The sequence below is a fragment of the Chelonoidis abingdonii genome, chromosome 3, assembly GCF_003597395.2.
Source record: "Chelonoidis abingdonii isolate Lonesome George chromosome 3, CheloAbing_2.0, whole genome shotgun sequence".
Classification (NCBI taxonomy): domain Eukaryota; kingdom Metazoa; phylum Chordata; order Testudines; family Testudinidae; genus Chelonoidis; species Chelonoidis abingdonii.
In genome coordinates, this window is record NC_133771.1 from 122,121,191 (window position 1) to 122,148,154 (window position 26,964).

General features: G+C 42.3%; 1 protein-coding gene across 5 annotated transcripts in view; it reads left to right on the forward strand.

Annotated features, from left to right (window-relative positions):
- Positions 1 to 26,964, forward strand: part of SCAF8 (SR-related CTD associated factor 8) — a 147,621-nt gene that overhangs the window by 18,273 nt on the left and 102,384 nt on the right. For all 5 annotated transcript variants that reach the window (XM_032772074.2, XM_032772072.2, XM_032772071.2 and 2 more), the window contains exons 2-5: positions 7,588 to 7,671; positions 10,674 to 10,718; positions 24,800 to 24,961; positions 26,805 to 26,961. In XM_032772074.2, coding sequence (XP_032627965.1) covers positions 7,588 to 7,671; positions 10,674 to 10,718; positions 24,800 to 24,961; positions 26,805 to 26,961 — 448 coding nt within the window. The remainder of the gene's footprint in view (positions 1 to 7,587; positions 7,672 to 10,673; positions 10,719 to 24,799; positions 24,962 to 26,804; positions 26,962 to 26,964) is intronic.

Genomic DNA, 26,964 nt, shown 5'->3' on the forward strand with positions numbered 1-26,964 from the left:
TTTATGGCGGGATGGGAGGCTGAGGCAAATCACCTGTCCGCTGATTACGCGCAGCCAGACACCAGGGTGATTAGAAGAGCACACCAGGAAGCTGTGCACATCAGAGAAGCTTTGAAAACGAGTTTCATCATGGGCCAGGGTATGGTGTGACTACTGCGTTTGTTTCCTCTTGATGAACCCCCTCCCCCCCGATTGACTCCTTCCCTGTAAGCAACCCACCTTCCCCCTTCGATTACAGCTTTCTTAAGGAAATAATGTCACTATCGTTTAAAAATCATGTATTCTTTATTAAAAAGTCATTATAAAAAAAGGGAGAGAACTGACGAGGTAGCCGGGTGTGGTTTGGGAGGAGGATAGGAGGGAAGGAAAAGACCACTAAAAAAATTTCTAAATAATGACAGCCTTTTGGTTGGGCTGTCCACGGGGGTGGAGTGGACGGGTGCACAGAGCCTCCCCCACGCGTTCTTACACGTCTGGGTGAGGAGGATATGGAACATGGTGAGGGGTGAAGGTGGTTACACAGGGGCTGCAGCAACAGTCTGTGATCCTGCTGCTGTTCCTGAAGCTCCACCAGACGCCGGAGCGTGTCAGTTTGATCATGCAGCAGCCCCAGCATTGCATCATGCCTTCTCTGATCTTCCTGCCGCCACCTCTCATCTCGAGCGTCCCTCCTGTCCTCACGTTCACTGACATCTTTCCTGTAATTTGATACCACATCCTTCCACTAATTCAGATGAGCTCTTTCATTGCGAGTCACTTCCATGATTTCTGAGAACATTTCGTCTCATGTCTTTTTTTTCCGCCGCCTTATCTGAGATAGCCTTCAGAATGGAGTAGGGAGACTTGAAAAATTTGCAGCTGCATGAGGGAGGGTAAATAAGGGAGAGAAGTATTTTAAAAGATACATTTTACAGAACAATGCTTATACTCTTTCACAGTGAACAACACTATTCACCTTACGTAGCACCTGTGATTTCACTACAAGGTCGCATTTTTCTTAATATTGAGTGCCTGTGGCTCTGGTGTTAGAGATCTCACAGACGCAGGTCTGGGCAGCAGAATTCAGCTTGCATATGGCCATGGTAAGCCATTGTCTTTTGGCTTCTGCAGCCTTCATATATACAGTGCCCTCCTTTCCCAAATACCAGGCAAAGCCCGTTCAGTGCTGCTTCTTTCCTGTTAACATGCAGCAGCAGAAACCACCCCTCCCTCCAATTCTGTGGGATGATCGCTTTACCCCTCCCCCCACCGGGTGGCTGGTATCATGGAAGATCACTGCTAAACACTCCCTTCTCCCCCCGCACCGCGTGGCTGATGGCAGGGAAGATCCCTGCTAGCCAAACGCGAAAATGCCCAGCGCCAATCACTGAATTTCAACCAGGTTACCATGAATAATATCACTCTCCTGAGGATAACACAGCGAGATAAAGAACAGATGTTGCTTGAATGCCAGCAAATACTGGGACCATACACAGCTAGGCTTTGTCATGCAGTGATACCAGATTACTTGCTACATGCATGGTGTGGTCAAGGGCCTACCATTAAGGCTGCCCTGCCCAGAAACCTTCTGCAAAGGCTTTTGGAGTACCTCCAGGAGAGCTTCAAGGAGATGTCTCTGGAGGATTTCCGCTCCATCCCCAGACATATTAACAGACTTTTCCAATAACTGTACTGGCCGCAAATGCATCCCAAGTCCTCAGGGCAAATTAAGCATAAAATAAATTGCTGCCTTTTTTAAACATCTTTTATTACAAAGCTACACTCACCAGAGGTCCTTCCATGCTTCATTGTTGGAGCGCTGAGGCTGAAGGTAATTCGTCAGTTGTGTGAGAGAAAGTTTCTGGCTTTGGGTGAGACGAGTCTGTCTCTTCTGCAGCTTCGTCTCTTCCTCCTCCTCATCTCCATCTGCAGAATCCTCACATGGCTGACATTCACCCACTTCGGAATCCACGACAGGCTGAGTTAGTGTGCGACCCCTAAATGCATGCAGGCAGCGTAGATCGCAGTTTTCGGCCCTGTCCCCGACCTTCCATTGCTTCTTGTTTTCTGTAGCTTGTTGCTCCTAGCTTTCACCTCTGCACTGACTTATCCCTGGCCTCTCTCTTTTCCCTACTCTGCATCAGGCCTTAAATTTCAATTTTTTTCATTTCGTCTTTTGGAACGGAGTTCTGTTATCATGGAATCCTCTCCCCATACAGCGATCAGATCCAGTACCTCCCGTGCAATCTGTATTTGGAGCTCTTTTTCGATTCTCAGGAGACTGCATTGTTACCTGTGCTGATGAGCTCTGTGTGGTCACCTGTCCTGGTGAGCTGTCCACGCTGGCCAAACAAGAAATGAAATTCAAAAGTTTGCGGGGCTTTTCCTGTCTACCTGGCCAGTGCATCCGAGTTCAGATGGCTTTCCAGAGCCATCACAATGGTGTACTGTGGGGTACTGCCCGGAGGCCAATACCGTCGATTTGCGGCCACACTAACCCTAATCCGACAGTGCAATACCGATTTCAGCGCTACTCCCCTCGTCGGGGAGGAGTACAGAAACCGGTTTTAAGAGCCCTTTATATTGATATAAAGGGCTTCATTGTGTGAACGGGTGCAGGGTTAAATCAGTTTAACTCTGCTAAATTTGGTATAAATGCATAGTGTAGACCAGGTGTTGGAAGTAAAGCTATCTAATAACAATTTTTTTCTGTTAAGATCTTTATTTTTCCTCCTAATAATAGTGTAGTTCAGTAGACTATGATTAGTTGGCAGCCAAATGTTTGACATCAATGCATCTTAGCCTTTTAGCCAAGAACAACTAAACTTTGACCAATGAAGTACCACACTGGAGACTTGCCAGTAGTCTGAGGACTGAACCTGCATCCAAGCAGGACAGTTTGAGCAACCTAACAGAGAATTGTGCTGTTTTGAGTAGAACAGTTAGAGCAGCATTCCCCATTATGTATTGGTGGCATAATATCTCAGCTTGGCACAAATATAACTAAGATCACATATGCTGCCAACAACCATTTAGGAAGGCTGCTATGTAGGTTAGGACACCTCTGTAGTAAAAATTAAAGTGGCCGCTTACTACATTATTCCTCTTTTATTTGAATAATACTGGGCTGCTGACTGTTGTGAAGTTGAGTGGGATATAAGGCTTGGTTTTCAATTCACTTATAAGGAATGTAACAGAACATATTAAAAAACAAATGGTTGTTACCTTAAATTAAACTTGGTAAAATTGCAAAAAAAAAAAAAAGTGTGCATCATGGGACTGTGTGCATCCTTGGTGCTGAACTACACAGAGAGGAAAATAATTTTCTTGTTCCAGCAGGCTTGCAATCTGTTAGACAGTGCATTGGGGACGTAATACACCAGTTGTCTAAATTATAGTCCATTATCAAAACAAGTGTGTTTTAATGTGCAGACTTAAACTTTATATAAACATTTAAGGAAAAATAGTTCAAAATACTTTTCTCTTTATCTGGAAAGAATTGAGTTCAGGATTTGTGGTTTTTTTGTGTGCAACAGCTGTTGTTATTAACAGCTAGAATGGCATAACAAATACAACTGCAGATACATTTGTTGACAGTGCACCCAGCTGTCACAAGAAAGATACAACTTTGAATTTGGCTGTTGGCATGAGAGAAGTCCCTTTTGGGTCCTCTTTTCATTTCTCTGATGTTACAAAATCTAAAACAGAAAATATGAACTGTATCAAACTTTGGGTGAATTGTATGAAAGAGAGACTAAATTTAGTGGATTGAGGTGGGGGAGCGGGGTTGAAAAGAGCCTAGGGAAATATACCAGTAGGGTGGGATGGGCAGGTCTAGTGGGGGGATAAGAATGGAAAGGGACAGGGAGAGGCATGAGGGAGACAGGGACACAAGGGTCTAACCACTAGAGAATGCTCTCCCCTTTAGAACCTTGACTTGAATCCATGATTCTTGAGTCTCTAAATTCGTTTGCTGTCCAGTAAATAGCTATGAAACCTACCAGCAAAGTGTCTCTCTCATCCCTTCTAGTGGTAGGGCCGCATAGAGACTCTTCTTGTTATTACTCTTACTTTTTCTCCAGGAGCTCAAGTGGGAGAGGACTTTACTGTTTGTCTAAACATTCCAGTCTTTCTGATGACCTCTGTGGAGGAATCAATATGATTCCACATGATGGAATTTTTGTTTTTGAATTTTAAAGTTATTAAAGAAACCTAGGAAGTTACATCCAAAAGAAATAAGAAAGGATCATGCACTTGAAGACCATGTACAAGGGGGGCAAATTAAGTTTGCACGGGCAACTTCAATGCAGTCCTTTCCTGGCTTTTAAGTGCTAGACAAGCTTAACATCCTTTAACATAGTTCTTTCATATAAAACTTTGAGGCAGACTGTCTAACTGTAAATAGACGCGTAAATTGAAAGAAGAGCTGACATACTGTAGATTGATTCTAGGTCACAGTGTAAGCCAGTTGTAAAGCATTCTGGGTTGGCATTCTGTTTCTGGCTTGGCTCCAGATCTGCTACTGCAAGTATAAAAAAAAATCACAGTATCTGACTATCTTACATCTGGTAGCACAGAGAGTATGGAAGAAAGAAGAAAAGAAAATGAATGTAGAGCCAGTTAACTAAGAATAGCTTGAGGCTTTCACAGCAAGTAAATGGTTTTGGAGTATGGATGTCCAATTTGTTCAGGGGAAAGGGATGAATTATATTTGTAATTATGGTCCATCAGTCATGACTACAAAATTAGGATTACATACAGACCTAAATCCGCAGAGTTCTGATAAACTCTGTTTTGTTGGATCACTACTGACAATGGGATGTTTGTGCAAATACAGAGGATGGAATACAGTCTACTTCTAGTTATTAAAGTTACTATTGAATTTAATATCACTCAGGGAAGCATGACCCACTGTATATGCAGTTACTTGATTAAATTGCATAACTGCGTGCTCAAATGAGCCATACAATTACATGCCTAAATTATTTGAAATTTAACTATGATATTTTTTAAGGAGCTTAACTAGATGCTTGAGTCAGTTCTTGGTGGTATGTCCTCCTGACTGCTCTGGGGATTAGCTTTTTCATCCTGATGGCCCCCTTCTTGTGGTTCTTCTCTTGCTCCTCAGGTAAACTCAGGGGTTGTACCGTACGACTGGAGAATTGCTAACATAGTTCCTATCTTCAAGAAAGGAGAAAAAAAGTGATCCGAGTAACTATAGGCCTGTTAGTTTGATATCTGTAGTAAGTAAGGTCTTGGAAAAAATTTTGAAGGAGAAAGTAGTTAAGGACATTGAGGTCAATGGTAATTGGGACAAATTACAACATGGTTTTACTAAAGGTAGATCGTGCCAAACCAACCTGATCTCCTTCTTCGAGAAGGTGACAGATTATTTAGACAAAGGAAATGCAGTAGATCTAATTTACCTCGATTTCAGTAAGGCATTTGACACTGTTCCACATGGGGAATTGTCAGTTAACATTGAAACAGATGGGAATGAATATGAAAAAATTGTAAGGTGGATAAGGAAATCGTAAAGGGGAGACCCAACAGGTCGTACTGAAGGTGAACTGTCACGCTGGAAGGAGGTTACTAGTGGAGTTCCTCAAGGATCGGTTGGGGAGCCAATACTTATTTAACCTTTTTTTACTATGAACTTGGCCAACAAAGAGAGCGGGAATGGTAATAAAGTTTGCGGATGAACAACCAAAAGCGGGCGTATTGCTAACACCACGAGAAGGACCGAAACCATACAGGAAGACCATTGTAAACTGAGTAATAGTAATCGAGGATAAATTTTAATAGTGACAGAAGTGCAAAGGTCATCGCACTTAGGGATTAATAATAAGAATTTTAGATAATACATGGGGACACAATCCAGTTTCAAACAACAGAGGAGGAGAAGACTTTGGAGTATGGTTGATCGAGGATGACTATGGAGCCGCCAAGGCGATTGAGGCCGTTAAAAAGCAACATGCGGTTTTAGGATGCATCAAGCGAGGTATTTCCAGCAAAGATAAGGAGGTGTTAAGTAACCGTTATAATAAGGCAAACTGGTGAGAACTCACCCTGAATGCTGTGTGCCAGTTCTGGTGTCCCATGTTAAAGAAGAGAATTCAAACTGGAAACGGTTCAGAGACGAGCTACTAGGCTGATCCGAGTGAATGGGAAAAACTGCCTTAGGAAAGGGACTCAAAAGCTTTGGTTGTTTAGCCTAGCCAAAAGAAGGCTCGGGGGATTTGCTTGCTCTACATAAATATTAAGGGGATTACAGTAGGGAGGAGAGGATTATTTAAGCTTATAGAATGTAGCACAAGACAGAATGGTCAAACTGGACATTAGGATTAAGACTTGAAGATTAGACGAAAGGTTCTAACATTAGGGAATTGAAGTTCTGGAAACCGCCTCCAAGGGGAGTAGTGGAGGGCAAAAACATCATCTGGCTTAAGGACTAAGCTTGATACGTTTATGGCAGATGTAGATAGTTTACTTTGGCAAATTATCTTGGATATCAGCAGAAAAGGTCTGCTCAGTGGTCGTGAATGTAGGATGTGGATGGATGGGATCTGATTGACTGCAGAGAATTCTTTCCCTGAGTGCTGGCTGATGAGTCTTGCCCACATGCTCAGGGTTTAACTGATAGCCATATTTGGGGTTGGGAAGGAATTTTCCTCCAGGGCAGATTGGCAGAGGCCCTCGAGGTTTTTCGCCTTCCTCTGCAGCGTGTGGCATGGGTCACTTGCTGGTGGATTCTCTGCAGCTTGAGGTCTTCAAACCACAATTTGAGGACTTCAATAACTCGGACATAGGTTAGGGGTTGTTATAGAAGTGAATGGGTAGGGTTCTGTGGCCTGCTTTGTCAGGAGGTCAGACTAGATGATCGTATTGGTCCCTTCTGACCTATGAGTCTATGAGCTGTCTTTCCTTGTCTTCATGGCTTTAGCCCTCCAGCTAAGTCACAGTAGTCCTCCCCTTACGGTGTACTATCAGCATCTTCCTCACCATCCCAGGTGGTCCTTAAGTTGTCTGTCCTGGCTGGGCCACTCCCTTCGTGGGTAGAATGCATGGTCCCAGACAGCCTCCAAGTTGTCTGCCCAGATTGTGCCACTCACTCAGTAGTTGGTAAGTGAACCCAGGCCTGTCCTCTATTCAGGGTTCCAATTCAGGGCTCTGTATCCAGCAGTGAGGGTCTGAACAGCCACAAACCTTCCTGCCACTCCCCTGTACTAGTTTCTACCTTGCCTATCCCAGAGTCACATTCTCCACTCTTCTAACCAAGCCCCTCTTTTTGGTTCCAAATCTCTTTCTCTCCATCCTCCCAGAGAAAGTGATTTTCTGCTACCAGCTCCCTCGCTTTATTGATGCACTGCCTGCTCCTGTATAGGTGAGCTTCTCTTGATTAGGGCTTTCCTCTCAACCTAAATGTCTCGCCCCCTGCATCCCCCTTGCAGCCTAATGGGTTAATTGGCCTATCTGGCCTATGTTAACCCCTTCAGGATGAGTATGGAATGCACACAGGCATAAATTTTCAATGTTAACTTCCCATTGAAATAGGTGAATGCTTTCCTTTCTTCTTACAAAGCTCTTACCTTTTTTTCCCCCCTCCAGTTGTACTCGCTAAATGAATACAAACCACCTATTTCTAAGGCTAAAATGACTCAGATCACCAAGGCAGCAATCAAGGCTATAAAGGTAAGGAATTGACTGTTTTTTATTTCCATTCAGTTACTTCTATTTTTGTTTCCATTAAATAACCTGATAAAATGCAGAATTTGCTAATAACGTTTTTCATTCTGTGTGTCTTCTCGAAGTTATGGGCAGGAATGATAAGTAATGGGATTTTACAGGTTTAGCTGAGGGACTAGTTTTGGCTTAAAATTTTTTTGTTACTGACTGCGATGTGTGAGAAAGAAAGACCTGAGCTTGACTCTTAGGGCATGTCTACACTATAGGGCTAAGTCAACCTAAATTACTCAACTCCACCTAAGTGAATAACGTAGCTGTAGTCGACGTACCTTAGTTCGACTTATTGTGGTATGTACACCGTGCTGGGTCAACTTACCATATGCTTCTCGGTCCATGGAGTACCGGAGTTGATGGGAGAGTGATCGGTGGTCGATTTAGCGAGTCTTCATTAGACCCACTGAATTGACCCCCGGTGGATCGATCGCTGCAGTGTCAATCCACGATAAGTGGAAACAAGCCCTTAGAACTTGAGTGTCCAGGTCTAGAAGTTAAAAGATTTTTTTCTACTTTTTAACTGCAAATTTGCTCTGGTATGAGTGAAATACAATAAAGATCAAAACTCACAAAGCCACCTCTATATTTTCAGAATAGAAGGATAGATGCAGGAACTGGGGGGTGCTGCTGCACCTCTTGGCTTGAAGTGGTTTCCATTATATGCAAAGTCTACAGTTTGGTTCAATGGATTTCAGCACTTCCACCATACAAATTGTTCCAGCACCCCTGAATAGAAGTGCACTTTAAGGATATGTAATAGTCACAATTATACCTTCTTTTTCATAGTCATAGAATTCTAAAATACTTTGTGGTGTGGCACAGTATTCAGTATTTTTGGGGTTTTATTTTCATGATGATTGAATACAAATTATAGAACTGTTTGTATATGAGTAAGCTTTTACATCCCTAAATGGAAAAAAAAAAAATAGAAAACAGCAATGAAAAATGGAGGAAAAGATGCCGGTTATGCAGTTGAAAGAAAGAAAAATTGGAGAAAAAATATGAGAGAGAGTGAGTATAAAAGCAAGGGAGACATTATTTTAAGCTTTGGCACCTGAATTTTTCCTCTGAGTATTCAGAGGTGATCTGGTATCAGGAAAATGAGTGACATCTGGGCTAGGGAGTTAGGCAGTCAGAGGGAGGTAGTGGCATGACAGCAGTTTGCAGTGTACAGGAAATGCTGCAAAATTTGATCAAACAGCAGTTTGTGTGATGCACCACTTAATAGCTGCTGAACTAAGTGGTTAGTAATAAAAATACTTGAGGGACCAGGTGAGTTAGGTAGCATCTTTTATTGGACCAACTTCTGTTGGTGAGAGAGACAGGCTTTTGATTACTGTGTATACTCGTTCATAAGCCGAATTTTTTTAGTGAAAAAGGGAAGCACCAGAGAAGAGGGTTAGCTTATGAACGGATATAGAGCGGGAGAGGTAGGACACAACCCCTCCCCCCAACAGAGGGAGCAAGGAGAAGGCAGCACAGCCAGCAGAGACAGAAGGGAAGAGGTGGGGCCAGAGTCTCTCCCGTTCTGGTCATGCTGCTCTCCCCCTAAAGCAGCTGCAGCTCAGAGGCTGGCAGGCTGCAGCCGTGCTGCTTGGCCCTGCCCCCCAAGCAGGCTGTGGCCGCGCTGCCTGGCCCACGGGAGCATGCCGCGGCTGTGCTGACCAGTCTGCCGGTCCATCTCCAGCCAGGTCAGAGACATCCTTTCCTGGCCCTTCCCAAATAAGGTGGGAAGGGATGGGATGGTGAAAATGTGGGTGTCCCAGGCTAGGGGTGGGGTCATGTGGGGGGTGGTCATAGGGGTTACTCCCTTGACTCCCAGCTTCCCCCCCCTCCCCAATGTCTCCACCAGTTGCTGTCCGGCCCATCAAGGTTAGCAGCAGGTGCACCAGGACACTTTGTTTACTTAAGTTTACCTTCCTGCCTGTGGATGCTCCAGGTAAACAAACCATCTCAGCCCACCAGCGGTTTATCCTGATGGCCCAGGAGCCAAAGTTTGCTGACCTCTGAATTATAGGGTCGACTTATGAACGAGTTATAAAATTTTTCCATTTTTACTTATCCATCTTGGAGGGGGTCGGCTTATAAATGAACCGGCTTATGATTGAGTATATATGGCACTTACACAGAGCTCTTCTTCAAGTCTGGGAAATGCGACTTTTCTCTGAAGAAGAGCACATAATTAATGCTAAATGATATAATAAAAAATGTTATAATTAAAAAACAACACAACAGCAACCCACTGTCGGTGTTTGTGTTATACCACATGGAAATCTATATTTTGTAATGAACTTAGAACTCTTTTATAACTCTAAGTATGAGCAGAGGGGGAATCTCTGTCACACAGTGAGCATTACAGAGTTCTTGATTGCTTCAGGTTGCAGAGCTGCCTGTGTACAAAAGTCAGGAGGCAGCCATAAATTAAAGAAGCTGCCGCCTTTGCCCCCACCTCTCTCTGAACTGTGCATTGTGGAATGCAACCCCTGGAGGTGTAACAGACACTCACCACACGTTTCCGAATTTGTTATATGATTTGGATAGAAATGTTCACTGGTATAGGATGTTCCAACAAGTGCGATGAATAAGGGCAACTTTTTCTGAATAACTTATTTTCAAGAAAATGGAGACTTGATAAGATCCTCTTTTACTCATTTTCTCTTTTAAATTGGGAAATGCAAATTTTAAAATTTTGGAAAAAAATATATAGATCAGTGGTATGATATTAGTATGTTGAATTATATGCAATAGGTCTAACTTTTCCTTCAGCTCCTTACAACAAAATAACTTTAGCTTTTCAGGAATTTTTCCTTTCTTCTACTTCTGTAGAAATAAACATCTAGGGTAGAAATTAAAGTCAAGTCGACAGAACTGTAAGTTCAAATAATACTGGAGGTCAGATATGTATAAGCATTTTTGTTGGTTCCCTACTCTAAAAATATCCCTTATTTTTTTAGTTCTACAAACATGTTGTACAGAGTGTTGAGAAATTCATTCAAAAGGTATGTAACTTGAACATCTTGTATTAACATACAGATATAAACTAGAACTTAATGGTCTACTATTTGAAATGTAAATGAGAAGAGATTTTTTTGTGATTGGGGGTGTGTGTGTGTGTATATATATATATATGTATACACACACAGATAAATATTTTGTGTGCATATAAAATTATAATATTCAGTGGAATATCAGTCAAGCAAAAATTCTGAATAAAGATAGTCCTCTTGACTAGAAAATAAGTTTATTGTTCTGAGCTGACAGTATATGTAAGATAAATTATTGCCTGAATGAGTATTACTATTGTTTTTTAGACCAGTTATCTTCAGAATTGGGATTAATTCTGTTTGTGTGTTTATGTAGAGTTAAAAGGATACTGTCAACTTGAAAACTGTCAGTTTGAACAAAAAAGAGTTTCATGTATTACAGCTTCCCTTGATTTTCTGCTAATATTTTCCATAGATCTTAAAGTTTAGAAGGGGACAACTGTCATCATGTACTTTGGCTTGCATAACATAGGCCACAGAACTTCACTCAGTGATTCCTGCATTGAATTCAGTAATTTGTGTTTGAACTAGAGCTTTTAGAAAGACATGGAATCTTGATTTAAAGATTCCAAGTGCTGGAGAATTTACTACATCTGTTGGTAAACTTTTCCAGTGGGTAATTACTCTACTGTTCAAAATTTGCATCTTAGTCCCAGGTTGATTTTTTCTGTATTCAGGTTTCTGGCGTTGGATCTTGTTATGCCTTTGTCTAAATCATGAGAATTTTGTAGTGTAAAATATCTTCTGCCTGGATAGATATGCATTGTGATCAAATTACCTCTTAACTTTCTCTAATTATAAGGCATGTTTTCCAGACCGCAAGTCATTCTTGTGGACTATGCTAAATTTAACAACGGTACTCTCAGTGCAGAATTAGAATGTCATTTGGGGAGTTAGTGTGGCATAGCTATCGGGCTTTAAATTCAAACTCCACCTTATTCTGCACTCACGTCCTCATGTAAACGCTCCCTTAGATGTATAAGACCTTACACTGGCTATATTAAAATGTTTGTTTATTTTTTCATTGCGTCCAGCTTACAAAGCAATCCAGCTCTCTCCTTGTATCAGTGATGTGTCCTTGTCATTCATTACTACCCTAACTTCTGTGTCATTTGCAGACTTTATCAGTGCTGATCTTATATTTTCTTCCAGATCATTAATAGTTTATGAATAACATTGCACTGAGAACCACTACCTCCAGGATTCCAATTGAAATAACTCCCTTGATGATTCCCCATTAACAATTGCATTTTGAGCTCCATCTCTGTTTTTAATGAATTTCATATGTACCATAGTGATTTTGCGTAGTGCTAAGTTTTAAATCAGAATATTGTGCACTACTAAGTCATACATCTTACAGAAGTCTAAAGAATATCACATCAGCAGTTACCAGATGTGTAGTCTTATCAACGTATTATATTACATTCATTTGAGGCGACCTATTTTGATTAAAGTCATCAGCCATTCCATTATTTTGCCTGAAATCCATGTCAGGCTAATTGTCCTATATTTACCGAGGAGATTCCCGTTTACCTAAATAGTGGCACAGCTTTGGCTTTCTTCCAATTCTCTGACTCCTCTTCTTCACTTTTCCAAGATTTAATAAAAATGTACTCAAATGTTCCAAAAGCTGCTCAGCCAACTCTTTTAAAATTCTTGGATGCAGGTTACCCAGACCTGAAAACTTTATATTAAAAAAAAAAAATGATTTTTAGTTGATGCTGTTTAGCATCCTCCTTAGTTACTGTTTGAAAAGAGACTCTTTTGTCATTTTATTACATGAATTATTAGTAATGTATTTGTAGCAGAGCCTCCTCTCCGACCCTTTCTTTGTTCCTTCTTACGGCCTGCAATGGTTATTGGAACATTCTTCCTTGCTTCTGCAAGTTCTTCGAGTAGATGCAGATGTGTATTCCACTTAGGAGTGTGCGCACGCCCAGCACACAGGAGCTGGAAATTTTGCCAAGGAGTAGATGTAGAGAGGCGGCACTCCCCCATCGTGGCTGTGGCCCCTCTGCTGGCTATGTGAGGCTGCCCTACTTCTTGTTCAGCCAGTCGCTCAGACAGACAAGTTTGTTTACATTTGCAGGAGATAATGCTGCCTGCTTCTTATTTACAATGTCACTTAAAAGTGAGAACAGACATTTGTGTGCCATTGTTGTAGCTGGGGTCGCAAGATATTTATGTGCGAGATGCGCTAAAGATTCATATGTCCCTTCATGCTTCAACCACCATTCCAGAGGACATGCGTCCATGCTGATGATGAATTCTGCTCGATAATGATACAAAGTAATGTGGACTGACACACGTTCATTTTCATCATCTGAGTCAGATGCCACCAACAGAAGGTTGATTCTCTTCTTTTGGTGGTTCGGGTTCTGTAGTTTCTGCGTCAGAGTATGGCTCTTTTAAGACTTCTGAAAGCATGCTCAACACCCTGTCCCTCTCATATTTTGGAAGGCACTTCAGATTCTTAAACCTTTTGTCATGGTATAATTCCCCACTCTGAACCTTAGCGTCCAAGAGATGGGATACCCACATGAATTCCTCTAAGCTGGATACCAGCTTAGAACCGTAGCACTGCCACCAGTAGGCCAGGAATGTCGTGCCTGTACACTCTGGTCCCCCAAACCTTTGCCTGGGGAACCCAAGTTATCCCAGACCCTCTGGATCTTAAACAAGGAAGAAAAATCTTTCCCCACGTTGGCCTCTCCCAGGCTTCCCCTCCCTGGGTTACCCTGGAAAGATCACTGTGACTTCAAAACTCTCCTTGAACTTTAAAACAGAGAGGAAAATGCACAACCTTCCCCCGCGCTTCTCTCTCCCCCTCCCAGACTCTCCCTGACACAGAGAGAATAAGCCTCTCTCTTCCCCCTTCCCTCCTTTTCTCCCCACCATCCCTGGTGAATCCAGACCGTTCCTCTGGGGTCTCACAGAATAAAAAAAACAATCAGCTCTCTTAAACAAGAAATCTTTTAATTAAAGACAGAAAAAATTTATCTTGTAAATTAAGTATGGATTAGTACAGGTTCTTCAGCTATAGTCACCTGCGGAATTACCCCCGTCCTAAGTATACAAGGTAACAAATTAAGAATTTTTATCAAAATATAAATTTGAACTCCTTCCAAGCGAATACACAAATATTACTCCTTCCAGCCAAATGCACATTTGCAAATAAAGAAACAAACCATAAACCTAACCGCCATCTACCTAGTACTCATATTGCGAATCTTAAAAGAACCTGGATTCAAGATATTGGAGAGAAACCTGGTCGCACGTCTGGGGTCTCTCATGACCCCAGAATGAACAACAACCAAAAACTAACAGCACACGCAGAAACTTCCCTCCCTCAAGATTTGAAAGTATCCTGTCTCCTGATTGGTCCTCTGGTCAGGTGACAGCCAGGCTTACTGAACTTGTTAACCCCTTACAGTCAAAAGAGATATAAAGTACTTCTGTTCTATTAACTCCTACTATGTGTTTATGACACCTTTGGTCTAATGTTTTAGCTATCTTTAGAAATCTGATATTGGAGCCTTCTTTCTGTTTTATCATATCTGCATTGAAAGTGTTCTTAAATCAAACAATGTATGCTGAGTCATCACCCAAGATTACCATAACACAAAATACGTGATAGAATGCGGGTAAAACCATGGAGCAGGAGACATGCAATTCTCCTCCAGGGAGTTAAGTCACTAATTTAATTAATGCAATTTTTTTAACTAACATCATCAGCATGGAAGCATGTCCTCCAGAATGCTGGTTGAAGATGACCTTGTGAAAAAGCAGGCAGCATTATCTCCTGTAAATGTAAACAAACTTATTTCTCATAACGATTGGCTGCACAAGAAGTAGGACTGAAAGGAGTTGTAAATGCTAAAGTTTTACATTGTTTTGTTTTTGAGTGCAGTTCTGTAACAAAAAAAATGTACATTTTTATGTTGCACTTTCATGATAAAGAGATTGCACAACAGTGCTAGAATGAGGTGAATTGAAAAATACTATTTCATTTGTCATTTTTACAGTGCAAATATTTGGAATGAAAAGTAATCTAAAGTGAGCAGGGTACACTATGTATTCTGTATTGTAATTGAAATCAATACATTTGAAAATGTAGAAAAACATCCAAAATATTTAATAAATTCAAATTGTATTCTTTTGTTTAAAACTGCGATTGAGATTAATTTTTAATCACAATTTATTTTTTTAAATTTATCACATGACTTAATTTGATTAATTGACAGCCCTAGTTAGTTGTAGTGGTCTGTTCCCATGGTGGTGCCCTCACTGGGATTTAAACATTGTCATCTTGTGAGGAGAAGCATATGCTGTACCTGCTTTGTCTGAGTGAGAGCCATCTCAAAAAGCATTATTCGATCTGCAGATTGTTCAAGAAAAGAACTCTAGTGGTTCAGGATCTTTGCTTAAGTAGCACCTGCTCGAACAGGCCATTTTGTCTGGTCTGGTACCGAGGCCCTTAGCATGTCGAAGATCATGCTTGGGTTCTCTGAGGAGTCGTATCACTCCTCCCCTTCTCATTAGCTGGTTCCATTGGTGTATGAGGAGGAGGAACCAGAACCAGTTTTGACAGGAACTTCCTCGTCATCCCCAGACAAAACTGTCACCCCTTTGTCATCGTCTTTGCTGGATGACTACCACCAAGGGGTTGTTGCAGGGGGTTGCTGTTGATTTATAAATCTTGCAAGAGGAGGTTCAGGACCCTTAGCATCGACTCCTGGGCATTTTGTAACCACAGGGACTGGTCAGGGTGGCCCTCTCAATCACCTAGGCCATATTAGAACCAATCAGAGCTGTTTGTGTCCCTATGCCAAAAAAGAGCCAAAAGATGCTATTTTGTGCTGGCCAAGGGTGTGGACTTCTTGTTTTCCCATCCTGCCCCTAATTAGTTAGTGGTACAAGTGGCTACGGAGAGAGCTCAGTCGCACTACTAAAAATCTACTGCGGCAGATAAAGAATCAAAGAGACTGGACCTTCTGGGTAGTAAGGTTTTCTCCTCTGCAGACTTCAAATTTCGTATTGCTAATTACCAGGCCTTTATTTTAACCATTTTAACATCTGTGCTAGGCTTGTGACATTTAAAGATAAGCCACCTATGGAAGACTCAGTCTAGTTCCAGTACTTTCTGGATGAGGGGAGTTTGGTAGCAAAGGTGGCTCTACAGGCTGCAGTAGATACCGCAGATACAGCATCCAGATCTTGAGCCACAGGACTGGACGTGCGAAGGGGCTTGTGGCTTCAGTCATTGGGCTTCCCTAGAGAAGTCCAAAATACTATCCAAGACCTTCTCTTCGACGAGTCCAACCTTTTTAATAAAAAGATAGGTGAGTCTCTCTGTTCTCTAAAGGACTTGAGATACACTCTGGAGTCCCTGGGAATTTACATTCCAGCCCCATTCCCATTTATGCTTCTTAAGACTAAACGTGTCAAGTTTTTTTTTTAACTGTTCTTCATAGATCGGGTTTTCTAAACCTTTAATCGTTTTTGTTGCTCTTCTCTGGACATATCCATGTATTTTCTGGTGTGGTGCCAAATTTGGACACAGTACTCCAGCTGATGCCTCACTTGTGTAGAGTAGAGCAGGACAGTTACCTCTTGACTCTTTGGACTTGTCTACACTTAAAACACTGCAGCGGCACTGCTTCAATGAAGACACTACATGTGCTGATGGGAGGGCTTTTTCTGTCAGTGTATGTAATCTGCCTCCCCAAAAGGCAGTAGCTAGGTCAACAGGAGAATTCTCCTGTCAACTCAGTGCTTTCTACACCAGGGGTTAGGTCAGTATAATTGCATTATTCAGGGGTGTAGATTTTTCAGCCCCCCCGCCCCCCAGCAAGGTAGTTATACTGATCTAATTTCCTAGTGTAGGCGAGCCCTTGTTCACAACACTTCTGTGAATACATCTAAGAATGAAATCCTCCTTTTCTGCAACTGTATCACATTATTGACTCATTCAGTTTGTCATCCTCTATAATCCTCCAGATCCTTTTTAGCCGTGCTGCCACTTAGCTATTTATCCCCCATTCTGTAGTAGTGCATTTAATTTTTATTTCCTAAGTGTAGTCCTTTGTGCTTGTCTTTACTGAATTTCATCTTGCTGATTTCAGACCAATTCTCTGTCTATGAAGGTCATTTTGAATTCTAATCCTGTCCCCCAAAGTGCTTGCAACCCCTCTCAGCTTGTTGTCATCCACAGGCTTTATAAACTTACGCTCCACTCCGTTATCCAAGTCATTAATGAAAATATTGAATAGTACCGGACCCAGGAGTGACCCCAGCAGGATTTCACTACATATATCTTCCCAATTTGATAGCAAACCATTGATAATTACTACTTCATTTCAGTTGTGCACCCATCTTATAGTAATTTCATCTAGATCATGTTTTCCTACTTTGCTTGTGAGAAAGTTATATGGAACTGTGTCAGAAGCGTCACTAAAATCAAGATATATCACTTATCCTGCTTCCTCCCTTATCCACTAGGCTAGTGGTCCTGTCAAAGAAGGAAATTAGGTTGGTTTGGCATGATTTGTTCTTGAAAAATACGTGCTGGTTTTTCATAGTAACCCTATTGTCTTCCAGGTGTTTACAAATTAATATTAAATAATTTGTTCCAGTATCTTTTCAGGTGTTGAAGTTAGGCTGATTGGTTTTATAATTCCCTGGGTCCTCTCTGTTCCTCTTTTAAAAGACAGGTACTGTGATTGCCCTTTTTCCAGTTTTCTGGGGCCTCACCAGTGCTCCTTGAGTTCTCAAAGATAATTGCTCACAGTTCTGAGGTGACGTCAACTAGTCTCTTAAGTACCCGCAGATGAATTTCACTCACTTAAATACATCTAACTTACTAAAATATTCTTTAACTTGTTACTTCCATGTTTTGTCTTGTGGTCCTTATCCCTTGTTAATTAATTGTGTTGAGTATCTGATCACTATTAATCTTTTTTTAGTGACGATTGAAGGAAAATAGACATTAAACGTTTCCACTTCCTTGATGTCATCAGTTTAGTGCTCTTTCCCCACTAACTATACCTAGACTTTCCTTGTTCTTTCTCATGCTCCTAACATACTTATAGAACCTGTTCTTATTGCCTTTTATGTCCCTTGCTAGGTGTATCTCATTTCGTGCCTTACCCTTTTTGGATTTTGTCCCTACATGCTTGTGCATGCTGTTCTTTTGTACTCCTCCTTAGCAATTCGTCCGTGTTTCTATTTTTCGTAGGATTCTGTTTTGTTTTTCAGGTCACTAAGAGCTCATGATGAAGCCATGTTGACTTATTACTCTGTCTAGCTTTCCGTCGCATTGCGATAGTTTGCAGTAGTGCCTTTAATATTGTCTCCTTGAGAAACTGCCAGCTCTCCTGAACTCCTTTACCCCTTAGATAATTAGTGCAAATGAGAAACCAGGAAAGAGCGAATGCTGAAGGATTTAGAGTTGAGACTGGGCAGCATATTAGACACATGAGTTACAAGGTGCTATAAATATGTTTATGGACTTCATGAGCCAGGAAGGTAACAGTAGCTATACGCACAGCTTCTGTGCAAACACTCCTGAAATACTGCTCATGGGCATCATGTTGCTGATATTATTGAGTAGAGGGATTCCAGAGAAGAACGACGTAAGTGATAGAAGGCTGCAGGGGTTGAGATTTAAGGAAAGATTAGAAAATCTAAATATGTAGAGCTGGTTTAAGCAATGACTGAAAAAATCTCCGAAGATCTTGGTATTCAAGATGAGTATTCAAGGGTGTAAACACCAAGGAAAGGAAGGAATTTTATGATGTTATATACTGGGTTATAAATTGGATAAAATGAATGGAAAAATTAAGGTAAATATCCAGAAAAAGTCTTGATAATGAGTACTATTAGGTTGTGGACCACTTTACCTTGGGAAATGGTGGGATCAGCAGTAACTTGGGACTTTTAAAACTGGACTGTCCAGATTGCTAGGAAATGTATTATAGAGATACAGACTAGAAGATGTTTTCTGTCTCTTATTTCTGTTACTCTAGTGATAGGACAGTTACGCTATTGTGTTTAAGATTCTGATTGCAGCCAATACAAGATATATTTGAGAATATTTTAATGAACTGTCTTAGGTTTCATTTATTTCTTAGGCCTGGTCTGCACGCATAGTTGCACAAGTTTAAGTTGTGTGTTTAAACTGATTTAGCTAAAGAAGCATAAATACCTGTGAGACTCTCTTAAATCAAGTTAAAAACCTGGTTCATATTGTTTTAGGTTGTATCAGTAAGTGTACAGATGCAAGATGCACTGATATAAGAGTGGCTGCACAAAGGTTTGCACCAGTTTAACTAAAAATATCTTTAAACTGATTTTAGTTACAGTGGTTCAGCTTTGTGCATTCACAAGACCTTGGCAGTAATTTCTCCTGTGTAAAATTTTCTTTAACTAGGATTATATTTTGTGCTTCAGTGATTTTATAGGTATTATACCATTTGTATATACCATATATACTCGTTCATTAGCCCATTCATTTATAAGCCCCCCCCACCCCCCCCCCCAAAAAGTATAGGTAAAAATAGCAAAAACTGTATGAAAGACCCTTTCATAAGCCAGCCCTCTATTTCAGGGTTGGGAAACTTTGTCTCCCGGCCCATCAGGGTAAGCCGCTGGCGAGTCGGGACGTTTCATTTACTTGAAGTGTCCACAGGCATGGAGCCCCTCAGCTCCCTGTGGCCGCGGTTCAGAGGTTCCCATTGGCTGGGAACGATTGAATCATGGCCTCATGGAGCTTAGGGGCTCCATGCCTACAGACGCTGCAAGTGATGTGGTGGTGGTGATCGTTCATCGTTGTCGATGAACACCTCAATAACTCATTTGTTCGATGACCGGTCTCTGTGCATCTGAAGATGACTGATCAGTCCGATTCGGGCTTGGAACGTCCTGTCACACATCGGGCAAACGTGATGGCACTGTCGATGATGTGCGGGCAGCTCTGAACTTGCGCAGCTCACGCTTTCTTTCAGCCTCAGCAGTACACCTCACCTCAAAGATATTACTGCCTGTGTGAATGAGGCTGTGCTGTGCTGGACGGTTCAGTGCGAGGGTTTCCCATGTGGCAGTGTTGATTTCGAGGGACTTCAGGGAGGTCTTAAGGGTGTCCTTGAACCGCTTGTTTTTTCCTCCATGGGAGCGCTTTCCCTGGGTTTCTTCTCTATAGAAGAGCTATTTAGGAATGCGTTCGTCTGACATTCTCACGACATGTCTGGCCCATCTGGTCAGGGCTCTCATCAGCAGTGTGTGAACTGACGGCAGACTGGCTCTGGTAAGGACTTCAATATCGGACATTTTGTCCTGCCATCTGATTTTTAGAAGCTTTCGCAGACAGGAAATGTGGAAGTGATTGAGCCTTCGTGCATGACTCCGATAGACAGTCCACGTCTCGCAGGCGTACAGCAGAGTTGGAAGCACCACTGCTCGGTAGACCTTCAGCTTCGTTGGTAGGCTGATCCCTTGACGTTCCCAGACGTTGGAGCGCAATCGGCCAAATGCAGAGCTGGCTTTAGCAGTTCTGCAGTTTACTTCATCATTGATTGACACTGCTCGGGGAAGGGTACTGTCCAGGTACGTGAAGTGGTCTACTGCCTGAAGTCTCTGTCCATTTACAGTGATGGACGGTTCTGAGTATGGAGCGTGGGGAGTCTTCTTGATGTTAATGTTGAGACCGAAGTTGTTGCATGCAGATGAAAACTTGTCCGCACTGGCTTGCATTTCTGGCTCTGTACTAACATTCAGAGCACAAACATTGGCAAAGAGAAAGTCTCGAAGTACAGTTTCCTTCACCTTGGTGATGGCACGCAGTCACCTCAGATTGAATAGTTTCCAGTCAGTTCTGTACTTCAGGCCTACTCCTTCAGTACAGTATTGAAAGGCATCAGTCAGAGTGGCAGAGAATATCATGCTGAACAAAGTGGGTGCTAAAACACACCCTTGCTTGACACCGCTGGTGACTGGGAAGGCCTCAGATGTTTCACTGTCATCCAGGACACGAGCCATCGTACCGTGATGAAATTGATGTACCATTCGTATGAATCTGTCTGGACAGCCGAATTTCGACATGATCCTCCACAGGCCCTGGCGACTGACAGAGTCAAACACTTTTGTGAGGTCCACAAAAGTTGTGTAGAGTTCACGATTCTGCTCTTGACATTTGTCCTGTAGCTGACACACAGTGAAGATCATGTCAATAGTCCCATGTCCCTTGCGGAAGCAGTACTGTGATTTTGGCAGTAAGCCCTGCTCCAGGTGAGTGATCAGTTGGTTCAACAGAACCCGTGCAAGAACTTTCCCACTGTAGAGAGCAGCAAGATTCCACAATGATTGTCGCATACCTGGTGATTGCCCTTCCTCTTATAGAGGTGCACGATGGACGCATCTCTAAATTCCTGTGGAATGGATCCCTGCTTCCAGAAGGACTGGAATAGCTCAGTGAGTTTCCGTAGCAGCACAGGTCCACCGACTTTGTACACCTCTGCTGGTATGGCATCTGACCCTGGGGCTTTGCCACTTGTCAGCTGGTTGATGGCTTTCTTCACTTCGTCCTCTTCTGGTGAAGCATCCATGGAGTCGTTGACTGCAACCTGGGGCACCTTGTCAATGACCTCATCATTAATGACTGAGGGGCAGTTGAGAACTGCTTCAAAATGTTCAGCCCATCTCTGGAGAATCTACGTCTTCTCTGTAAGGAGCACAGTGCCATCAGAGTTCAGGAGGGGAAAGCTCCCAGAAGACTGTGGACCATAGAGTGTGTTGAGGGCTTTATAAAACTGCTTATAGTCGTTCCTGTCCACATACGCCTGTATTTCATCTGCTTTGGCACTCAGCCACAAGTCTCGCATTTTGCACAGTCAGTTCTGTACTGTTCTGCGAGTGCTGATAAAGGCAGTCGTCTTTGCTGCTGAGGAGGGATCGTTCTGATATGCATGATGCAGGCGATGCTTCTCAGCAAGTAAGACCTGGATTTCTGCGTCATTTTCGTCAAAGCAGTCTTGCCACCTGCGTGTAGAGGGCCCCAATACCTTTGATGCAGCTGTATGGACAGTGTTGCAGAATCGCTCTGTCTTTCTCAGCGTCATCCTCAATACGAAGATCAGCAAGGTCATTCTCTAGGTTTTCTGCTAGATTTTCAGTGAGGCGGCTGTTCTTCAGCTTTGACACGTTGATCCTTTTGAGAGCCTTACAGCCTTGTGGTCGTCTCTTCAGCATGAATCAGAGCTTCATTTTGGATACTATGAGCCTGTGATCCGTCCAACAGCTTTTGTAACCCTGACATCTTGTCTGTCCCTTCTCCTAATGATGACATAGTCGATCAGATGCCAGTGCTTGGAATGGAGATGCATCCACAAAGTCCTGTTACGGGTAGGGAAGACTGTATTTGTGATCAGAAGGTCATGTGCTGCACAGGTTTTCAGCAGTAACACTTTCCCATTCCATTTTTCCCGATGACTCTTTCCCAGGCTGCGGCATCGCATCTTCTGGGTTGGTCATTGTGGGAGCGTATGCGCTGATCAGAGTACCTTTTTTCCTTTTTGAAGCGGAAGCTGCATTGTCATGAGTCGGTCATTCATACCCTTGGGGGGACTGGCAAGTTTCCGAACAAGATGATTCTTGATGGCGAAGCCAACTCCAGATTCGCGACGCTCATCACTGCTGCGACCACTCCAGAAGAATGTATAGCCTCCACGTGACTCGAACAGCAGTCCTTCATTAGCAAGGCGAGTTTCGCTAAGTGCTGCAATGTCAGTGTTGTAGCGTGCGAGCTCTTTGGCAACAAGTGCCGTTCTTCTCTCCGGTCTGTCTGCCGTGATGTTGTCCAGTAGCGTGCACACATTCCATGTGCCAGTGGTGATCGGTGTCACTCTTAAGATTTGTTTTTGTTGGACCGCTTTTTTGGGATCCCCGCCAGCTGCGGTATGCTGGCCAGGGTAAGGTGAAGCAAGCAATGTTTAGGGCACTTTTTCTAGCCCCGTCCTCATTCTACAGAGGTGAGCAGTGCAATCCTGAATAGGGCTGCTCAGCCGCTCAAGAAGACGCCAAGCTCCACTGCTGCTTTGGTCAGTGAGGAATGACCATTATACCTGAGCCGCCTGTGTGCAGGTCCACGGCTATAACTCTCAGTGTATCCACACCTGCTGCTTTGTCGCTTGCCCATTGCCACAGGACTTGATAAGGTGTGATATGATATGATATGTCGAGACTTGCACGTGAATTGGATTAAAATGAGGGAGAGTTGCACGACGTCAACTTCACTCTCTCTTTCCAGTTCCTATCTATATCCAGTGGCAAGACAAGAGTTGAGACGACTGGAGATAGGCGTCCTGGTCATCCACTGTGCCCTGCCCTATGTGTGTTGTCGTGCTCTTGAGAGTTCCACAACGCTTGCTGTCACCGCCTTCCTGACCGTTGAACCAGGTTTCCTCAGTCAGCTGGATCCAGCCTTCACATGCAATGGGTAGACAGGCCCTAACTCACTGAGGGTCACAGACTCATTGGCTACCCTCACCTGGTTTAGCCCGCCAGTTGAGACAGTTTCCAGGGTGTGGCTGCTGTCGTCTGCTGACAGCTGCTTGGAGCCACGGGTGAGAGCTGGGTGTCAAGTGGGAACCAAAGTGGATGAGCTACTCCTAGGAGTACGACTGCTCCCGCATCAGAGGTATTACCCCTCCCTGATAACCCCATACACCCCAAACGATGTAACGCTCCAGGTAAACAAAACGACAGTGTATTAGACATTCAATTCAGTGATTCCATAGAGCAGGAGTTGGCAACCTTTCAGAAGTGGTGTGCCAAGTCTTCATTTATTCACAGTAATTTAAGATTTCGCGTGCCAGTAATACATTTTACCTTTACAGGGCCGTCGAATGGAACCTCAGACCGGCAGCAGGCTGAGCGAATCAGCGGCTGGGACCCCAGGCTGGCAGCGGGCTGAGCCACTCAGCCCACTGCTGGTCTGCGGTTCCGTCTGCCGGCCCCTGCCAGCAGGGTTCTCGGCTGCCGGCCCCACTCAGCCTGCTGCTGGCCCAGGGTTCCATCCACCCAGGCAGGCAGCGGGCTGAGCAGGGCCGGTGATGGGGACACCAGGCTGGCAGCAGCATGCCACAGTAAATCAGCTTGCATGCCGCCTTTGGCCGACCCCTGTCATAGAGTTTAAAATAATCAAATTTTGGTGTAGTACCATTTATAAGCTGACCCCTGCTCTTTGATGCTTCATTTTTTTACCAAAAATATTCGGCTTATGAACATACGGTAAGTTTCAAATTTTCCCAAAGTTTTAAAACAGATACAATTGGTGTCTTCTCAAGTAAACAAACGTATGGGTGTTAGGGACAGAAATAGTTAATGATTTTCTATTTCAGATGAAGGTTTGTCATATTGCTTACGGGGACTTAAAATGAGCCAGAGTTTTGAGTGAATGTTAAGAAAGGAAAAAAAAAAAGTATAGAAACTTGCTAACACCAAGCCCCAACTTCCTTTGTTGAAATTCTTTCTGCCTGGTCACTAGTGCAGTGCTTTGTATCTGACCAGGGTACAGTAGCATTACATTTCAAAACTATACACTCTTCCTTGTTTTAGTTTAAAATTGCCAGACTGATTGTAAGTCCAGTTTTTTTGAATGATGTGAAATTTGATATTCAGCATGATGCATATAGGTACTATGAGCTGAAAATTTGAACGAGGCTGTAATAATTGAGATGGCTTCAGATTTGTCATGTATGTATACAATGCAAACTCAGATAAAATGTATTATTAAAAAATAGTGTATATATTTAAAGTCTTATTGTTATGATATTGATATCCATAGAACTTTGACAAATTAAAAATTATTGTGCACCATCACAAGCATTTACTTGTATTGGTAAGTCAATTTATAAAATGTAAGGAGTGGAAAAATCTAGTCATTTAAGATTTTGTTGATATTTTCTGTCCTTGGGCTCTTAACTGCTTGATTTTGTTCTTTTTCAATTATACATTATTTTTAAACTATCTTCTTTGTATAGTGCAAACCAGAATACAAGGTGCCTGGTCTCTATGTCATTGACTCTATTGTGCGACAGTCCCGGCATCAGTTTGGGCAAGAGAAGGATGTGTTTGCTCCTAGATTCAGCAATAATATCATCAGCACTTTCCAGAATTTATACCGTTGTCCTGGGGATGACAAGGTATGTCTTGTTTCTGCTAAAACAATTATTAGAATTTCATCTTTTCAAAGAAAATTAAAAATGTTTGATATTATTAGTGTTTTATTGTAGCAGACCTAATTGTAATCCTTATAATTTCTTCTTACGGCAAGTAAAAAAAAAAAAATCTGAAAGCATATCTGATCTGAGGGAGAACGGTATCCAGTTAGATCCAGGGACACCTCTACCTAGGGTGGTTGTGAAGAGAGACAGTTGGTTGAAATGAGGTATCTATATGAGAAGAGAGGGCAAGATCTATGTAGAAGTGTACTGCAAAGGAATGTCCCCACACCTATTGTGAGGAAGTGGATGGGAAGTTTCTACAAGGTGTATGAGAGGATGTGATTGGATATGTATTCTCAAGTAGGGCCAACACATTTTGGTTCAGAATTGGAAGAGAGAACGCTTACCAAATTTATCCTATCCATATCCATATATGAAAACATTGTATTGGTAAAATTAGTATAGTCTTGAAATACATAGAATTGTGAATTATATGAAATACCTTGGAAAGAATGTACCACTTTTATTTGTGGCGGAATCCCTATGCCTATTTTATGTTTGGCAGAGCTGAGCGGGAGATGATAAAGTTGTTTTAAGCTACCTTTCCAGTCCTTTTGATTGTTAGGGCAGTGAGGGACTGAACAGTTCTAACTTTCACTATACGGAACAGTTCTTTTAGGGCCGTTTCAGCGAGCCAGGGTCACTGCCAGAAGGTCCCAATGCAGTCAGGAGGTAGGAAAAACTAACAGGAGACACAGCCAGCTCTACCCCAGCCAAGGAGTCTTCCACACTTGTGTTGGTGTTGATTAAAAATGCATTTTGTGTATGCTCAATAGAATGTTGACAAATCAAAAGCAGTTTTCCTGGGAACACACAAAAGCATTCAGTGAAGGCTATTTCTGTACCAGATTCAACTTTCTATCTCCTGAAATTTCTGTGCTAGAGTTGTTCATGAGAAGGCTGTGAGAACATGGTTTTATAACATGGAAAATTATTCTTTTCCCCTCTTCCCTCACTCCCAACTCCAAGTCACATTGTTTTTTAAAAGTTGTTAAATGTAGTTTTGTTCAAACTTTTTCAAAAAAATCACCTTTGGGAAGACTTGAAACAGAAAATTTCAGCATATAATTCAAGTTTTGGAGAGCTACGAGCAACTCAAAACAGATTTAGGATGAAAGCACCTTTTGTAAGCTTAAGTTGATTTAAAATGAGCTAGTTAAATTGACATCACAATTCTCTGTATGAATTTGCCGAGACTGTGGTTTCATAGTTTCTTGCAGCGTACTAAAGGAAACTGACATCTAAGTCCAAAGTTCATCTATATTACTGCAATACTGTATAATTATTGTAATTTGGTGTGGAAGGTCTTCCAGATTAATACTACTTCATCAACAAAATTACATTTTAAAAATAGTCTCTACCATGACTTACACACACAGTTTTGGGCTCTTTCTTCTGTCTCAGTAGGTAACTCTCATGATTTCGAGCTGTGCACATTTCAGTGGATCCAAATGATGCTGGTGCTCAGAGGTAGATAAATTTGAGCCATGTTTAATATGTGCTTGTATTAAAATGCTAGGAGGAAAGGAAAGATTTCTAGTTTTTAGGTGTCGATAACTCTTAAATTATTCCCTGAAGATAATTTTCTAGTGTTATCCCCCAAGAATAAGGGTACAGAGTGTGGAGAAGCCAAACTAATACTTTTCTAATATGCTTCTAAATATGCAAGCCTTTCTACCTTCATAAATTGACAGTATCAAACATGATAGTCGTCATATAATTTTCTAGCTTTAATCCTTTTGTTGTCCTATTTTTCCTTTAGAGTAAAATTGTTAGAGTGCTAAATTTGTGGCAGAAGAATAATGTATTCAAGAGTGAAATTATTCAGCCTCTCCTGGACATGGCAGCAGGAATTCCTCCTCCAGCTGTGACTCCAGTCTTGCCCAGTACAACAGCTGCTATGAGCAACAATACACCAGGTA